The 6,440-nt window shown below is 38.4% G+C and overlaps 1 protein-coding gene across 1 annotated transcript in view; it reads right to left on the bottom strand.

The window, feature by feature from the left end:
* Positions 1–3,736: 3,736 nt before the first annotated feature.
* The window catches only part of GK5 (glycerol kinase 5 (putative)), a 22,971-nt gene continuing 20,267 nt past the window's right edge, over positions 3,737–6,440 (bottom strand). The window contains exons 14-15 of the mRNA XM_010283322.1: positions 5,203–5,336; positions 3,737–3,885 (exon numbers count right to left, since the gene is read on the bottom strand). Of these exons, the coding sequence (XP_010281624.1) occupies positions 3,749–3,885; positions 5,203–5,336 (271 nt within the window). The 3' untranslated portion in view covers positions 3,737–3,748. The remainder of the gene's footprint in view (positions 3,886–5,202; positions 5,337–6,440) is intronic.

The raw sequence follows: 6,440 nt of genomic DNA, 5'->3' as shown, positions 1-6,440 counted from the left end.
CCCCCACTCCCTATAAAACCTTTACCTAAAAAGCTGCCCAACTTCTGTGTCAGAGCACTACCATATCGCCCGACTCAACCTGCAGTACTGACATACCTGTTTGTTTGAAGAGGGGACCATGACGTCTGTACTTTTTTGCTTGGACCAGTAAGAACCCCCTCAATTCCATGCCCCACTGATTGGCAAGAAATGATTCTTACCTTTTTCCACAAGGCTGCTGTTCCACTGGTGAGCCTCTGTGCTGTGCCCTGATCCTGGAAATGGTGGGACTAATTGAAGGATCTTGCTACAGAGATACACCAAAAAGAAGCTAGCAGGCTGAAACAGCAGCTCAGTATTTTCCTTTTTTACTTTCTTCTGACAGGAAAGCAAGTATAAATGCTCTTGTCAAAAACAGATGAGAGTGACTGAATAACTTTTACATAAAATTAGCTGTTACAGGAGAGAAGAAAACAGTACTCAAAAATCTTGGCAAAGTTCATTATAGTGAGATTTTAAACACAGCTGACTTGATTCTTAGTTATGTAACTAAACTCATACGATGTCTGCTCAGTATTTTCAACTATCTGAAGATTACTTTATCTGCCCTTTCTTTTGATGTACAATAATTAATCCAGTAGTAGTGAGATCCCTCCAACATTAGAGGGATTTTTCATGCCATGTAGTCCCCATGTATATGCCATTATAGGCATATACGTGCATTATAGGACTATATGCTATTATGCATGATAAAACTGGCAAACGGGGATGAAATTACCTACCACCAGCACCATGCCTATCTGTGAATGTAGGATGCCCAGAGATCATTAACACATTTCTCAACTGAATTTCCAGTCTTCACATACCTGATGAGGTGCATTAATACCCAATCCTAAGTAAAACATTCACAGTCTCAACATGGGGCATCTCTTAAAATGATAAAATCACAAACTAGTTAATATTTATAATTTTTCTGTTTTTACCTTTACTATCAAATTCAGCTGATGGCAAAGGTACAATTCCATATACTTTTCAAACTGATGAAAAACACCCCCAAGACAAAAAATCTACATGTAAGTAAAAAAAGGGCAGCAGTAAAAGCTGTCCTATTTTGAATAAGATAGTATGAATGAGGTTCTACAATGGCCTTAATGCCCTTCTGTGTAGCACAATTAAGACAGCAAAGCACATGTAAAAGTGTACCAAAGCTCATTTCAAATTCATTATCAATTAACAGGTACCACTTTAAGATATCAGCACATCAAAAATTTCCTGGGAAGATAAAATCCATTTTTCCTGTAACAGATAAGCAAAAGAGGCTTAGTGATCAGTAAGTAAATTTCTTCAAGATGTCTATTAGGCTGTTCAGTCTTTGGGCAACTATGCATCACAAGCTGTGGCAGATGCTCTAACCTCCAAAGGCTGCTCTATCTCTGTAGACTTGAAGACTGATTGTAGACTGTTTGTTTCAGAGACTTACTCACTACTTGGAACCATTCTACAACAGAACACTCAACTTTGCAGATAATTTCCAAGGCTCAGGTGGTGAATATAGTAAGACCTTTTTGCATCCTAAATTTGCAGGGACGTTTCTCTCCTGTAGATTTGAGGCTAGCAAAAGGAAAACAGGTTAAATTTCCTGCTTCAAATTAAACAGCGACAGTGGTAAACAGTTACCCAGAACATGCCCTCTAGGAAACTACCTAGAGCAAGAGGGCTATATAATGTCTTGGGTATCTTCCATCCTTCTAGCTGTGCCATGGTCAGGGTGAGAGCCACCACCGTGTAAAGATGCAGTGTAAGGCACATGGCTAAGTTACCTTCAGAAAAGCGACTTGAACAGAATCATATTCAGCTCCCCTTAGAGCTCCATCTGGGAACACTGTGAGAACCCATACCCGAGCCCAGCAAAACCACAAAACTACCAAGTGAACATTAAGTGAAGGAGCCTTCATCAAGAGGGTAGTAGGTGGACATTATCCCTAGGCAGACTTTGATGAAACTAGGCTCCTTCAGTGAGAACAAAGCGTAGAATACCAGCAACTGAGGCCACAAACTTCTGCTGAAAATGCCAGACTGAAAGCCTTCCTGTTTGGCCTACTAGAACCTTATTGGCAATGAGCATTTTCTTTAGCAGTGAGGTTGAGATGATACAGGTGTTGGAAGCAAAGGAAGCGTTCCACATATCCTATAACTACAGGTTCTTACCTTACAGCAAGGAGGAGGAGTGGAGGGAATATCATCAATGGACTTTAAATTAGAGTCTTGGCACCTGGACAGCCATATTTTATGGTCCAATAAGAAAAAAAAAAAAGAAGTATCTATAGAGCTATCAACCATACATATTGTATAGTCTGCCATATTATTAGACATCAGCAAACAGACCTGTTTCTCGACTTCAGTTGAGGATTCACATTAAAGCAGGTTCAGGAGAGAATGGTCTCTGCAACTTGAAGGATACCCAGAGAAAATAAGTGCCAAGGTGTAGCAGTTTGAAGGGGAGAAAGTAACAGAAGAATAGGAAAAATGGTGTGTTAAGTAAGGGTGACAGGCAAGTAAGATCTAGTTTGAAGAAGAGTACAGCCAAAGTAGATGCCCAAACTCATGGTAGATGACCGTGAAAAACTGAGGGAATGGTGTATGATTTGACCTTCCATGTTTCAACATGAGAAAAAGTGAATGATAGTTCTTTGGCCCTCTTCAATGTTAACTCTATAAGCATTTCTTGTCTCCAATGTCTGTGGAACACAATCACCCACAGCTTGAATTTGCTATTATTCTAAAATGAAAATGTTTAATAATTTTACATTTTTGAAACGGATTTACACATATTCCTGAGAAAATGGTAGTAATTTAAGATTAGTGATAAACAAGTATGAATAATTAACTACACATTTCTTTAACTATAATTTATTTGTTTAAAAATATAAAAGTAATGAATAGCTTCAAAAATAGACTTTTGACACCCTTTTAGCTACTAATAGTAAGATTTAACAATGGGCTTTAAAATAGTAATGTTACAGATTTTTACAAGTTAGATAGCACACCTGTAACTACTTCTAATGTATTTGTATTCGCCATGCCAAATGATATAGCTTTTGGTCTTTATAAAATTTTTAAAAATTGAGCTACAAGCTAGATAGGAACCATCAGCTACAAAAATCCTAGATTTTTTTTTTTTTTTCTTAAATGGAGTACTGAAAGCCTATTTGCTGTTGTATTTCATCTTAATTTAGTGCACAAAAATGTCATCACAGAGCTGGGTCAAATGCTTCCTTAGAAAGTCAACCAAAAGGTGGTAACAGGCTACTAATAAGAAAATATCTTTGCATACAATCAAGTTCATCACAACTCACCCTCCCAATCAACTTAGTATATAGGAAGTATATGTGCCTTTTACCCCTTCCTTGACCATTAGCATACCAAAGGTTTTAAAGATCAGAAGGGAGGCGAGATCCTCAGTAGAAAACCCGTCATAGGAAAAACTCCCCATCTCTAGTACATGGTAGGATTCAAGCAGCTGGGCCACCCAAAGGAGGTCACTAGAGGGACACAAATGCTGCAGCTGGACTACAGCTGTCATAGGGATGATATGAAGGTTCATCATGGTGTGGTAAGCAATCTAGCAGCAGGGGGGTAACTGAGTACCGTGTAACTGTATATATAAACCATCACAAGTTTCAGTTATGGTTTTTACTGTCCTGTTAATGTCAAGATTTTATAAATGAATTAAAACATTTTAATTCTTCTACAATTAAAATGCCAATTTCTACCAGTGCAGGGAGCATTTCATTGCTTGTAGCCAGGTATCCATAGCAGGTGTGTATTCCTCAGAGTCCTTCTGGGGCTCAAAAACGGCTTCTATTCGCCTTAGCTTCTTTAGTTGTTCTTTGTCAGTCCAAAATCCTATAAACAGAAAGTTCATTCTCAAGCTTAACTGCAAATATGTTATTTTTGAGTTGTTTTCATTTATTTCCAAGAGATTTAAGGCAGAAACACAGTAAGAAATAATGACAGCTTTTCTTTACTCAGCCAACAACTTTCTCAGAGGGAAGCATATTTTTAACATTGTGAAACTCCCTTCCAATAGCATCCACTTATTTGGAATCCTGACAACAGCACATCTGCTTAACTGGGACAGTTTCCAAGGAACAGCTCTGGTACACTGAAGCTCCCTTAGGTTTCATCCCCACTGTGCTTTCGGCTGCAGGTTCCTCTCCACAAAGAAGGGCCACAGAAACCAAGACTTAGCACTAGTTGCTTTCCTACTGTCTTAAAAAATTGCACAAATGGCAGAAAACAGCTGGTATTACGTACTCAGATTAATCTGTACTATTGAATCATTCTTGTCTATCAAAGGCTGCAGCTTTCTTGAAGTTTTAATTGCTGAATTAAGTCTTACCTGAGCACACAATTTTTATCTTACAGTTGTGTTATTTACATATCAAAGCAACTGAATGAAGTTAATATCCACCTACTAAATATATTTCCATTAAGGAAAACCATTGACAGTTTGTAGTTTTAAGCCTGGTTAATTACATACAAGAATTCTGTGTGAGTAGAGTTGGATTTTTTTCCCTGTTAATAGTTTATTTTGTACTTCCATTGTGTTTATTTCCATGAAGACCCTAAAGAATAAAGGCTCGAGTCACAGATGACGGGACACAGCTTCAGTAGGAATGACACGGCTGCACGTAAGCACAGCAGCTTCCTTGTCACATGATCCATCCCCACCGAGCACCGCTCCAGGCAGTGCGAATATGGGAAGGGATGCAGCGTCCTGGCCAAGGAAGAGGGAAGCAGCAAGACAAGGTTCAACTTTTTCTTCTCCAGTAGTATATCCTTCTAAATGTACGTGAATCTTACAAACGTTTGTGCAGAACTCACTGTCACTATTCACTTTTGTAAAACTAAACAAATATACAACTGCTCAGCAAATTGGGTCACTCTGTTAGAAATACAAACAAGGTCCTTGATTTATGTATGACATTGTCATTTGTTTCTTTGGTCCGTCAAGTGCAAGTACATGGGTACAAAGCACTATGCAGAGAAACATAAACACTACTTACCTTGGGTTCCCACAAAAATGGCTAAAGTAATTCTTTGGGGAGTTTTTACAATCATTTCAAGTTATGCTCTGTTTTCTTATGATTTCTTTTTTCTCCGTATTTACGAACATGCATTATGAAGGGAAAAGCAAAACCCCTTTAAATGTATACATACCTGAAGCAAGGCCTGCTAGAAAAGCAGCACCAAGGCTAGACATGTCTGTATTGGCAGGTTTTTCTATTTTCTTATTAATTAAATCTGAAGTCATCTGCATGACAAAACTATTATTACTGACACCTCCATCAGCTCTATAGGGAGAGGGGAAGAATTTAAAAAAAATCATTTAGTTCAAATGCTTATTGCCAACATTTCAGAAAACAACTTCTGGGGTTTCACACCTATGCATAAATCTTCCTGCCACTCATGCACAAATGCATTTCCATTTTATGCGCAAATTTAGAAGCCAGCACAAGGTTCCTAGGGGAAAAAAAAAGAATGCCTATAACCTAGGGGTGGAATGGCAGACAGACAGGGACATAGGACAGACACAGACACAGGACAGACAAAGGAAAGCAATTTACAACCCTACTAAAAAACCCCATTAAGTCTATCTCATTATCTTCTAATGTTTAATCCACAAGCTGAATTGCTACTGATCGTAGTTAACTGTTACTGTATGAAACAGCAATTTTATACTAATGAATAAAACAGGAACAATTTAAAGTTTACATTGCAATGTAAATGGGATCAGAATTCTAACATGCCCTAGGCAGTACTTCCACACTTCCCATTTTTCAGTTCGCAGTCTTAATACAACTTCTCAAATTTTGGATGCAATATTTCTATGTAGAAAGGCTTCCTAAGGAATAAAAAATTCCAGTACTTTTCATCTTTTCCTCTTCATTAAAAACCCTAAGCCTGGCTGTTACTTCATTTTTCCCTACTCTGTCCCAGGATGTGATGGAAGACAGAAAAACTTTCACCTCCCCCCACTTTGTACTTTCACTTTTCTTCCAGTACTCAGAAACTCAGAAGTCTGATTTCTCAACTGTCTACATGCCTGCCAGTCTATTTCTTTCTTTGCATGGGTATTGGAAAAAAAGCCACAAGAGGGATAGGAACACTCCCCTCTCTGTTCTTGACTGTGGTATCACCATGACCCCTGGCTGCCAGAAGGAGGAATTTTGGAGAGCTTTCTTGGTGTGAGAGGGCTTGAGGCTCTAAGACAACTGGTGTGTTCAAACGAAGTACCTACCAAAATGTGCAACATAGTTTTCCAGCAACGCATAATTCAGCTAAACTTTTCCAAGACATCATGAAAAGCATATTCTAGGGATCACAGTTACCTCACTAAGTTTGATTTGCTTCCTTAAAGACTGAAGCAAAACCAATGTCTTAACAATTGAATTGTA

Source organism: Phaethon lepturus, unplaced genomic scaffold, assembly GCF_000687285.1.
Source record: "Phaethon lepturus isolate BGI_N335 unplaced genomic scaffold, ASM68728v1 scaffold20083, whole genome shotgun sequence".
NCBI classification, from domain to species: domain Eukaryota; kingdom Metazoa; phylum Chordata; class Aves; order Phaethontiformes; family Phaethontidae; genus Phaethon; species Phaethon lepturus.
Note: the sequence above shows the minus strand (reverse complement) of the source record. Positions and strands in the feature narration are given on the sequence as shown.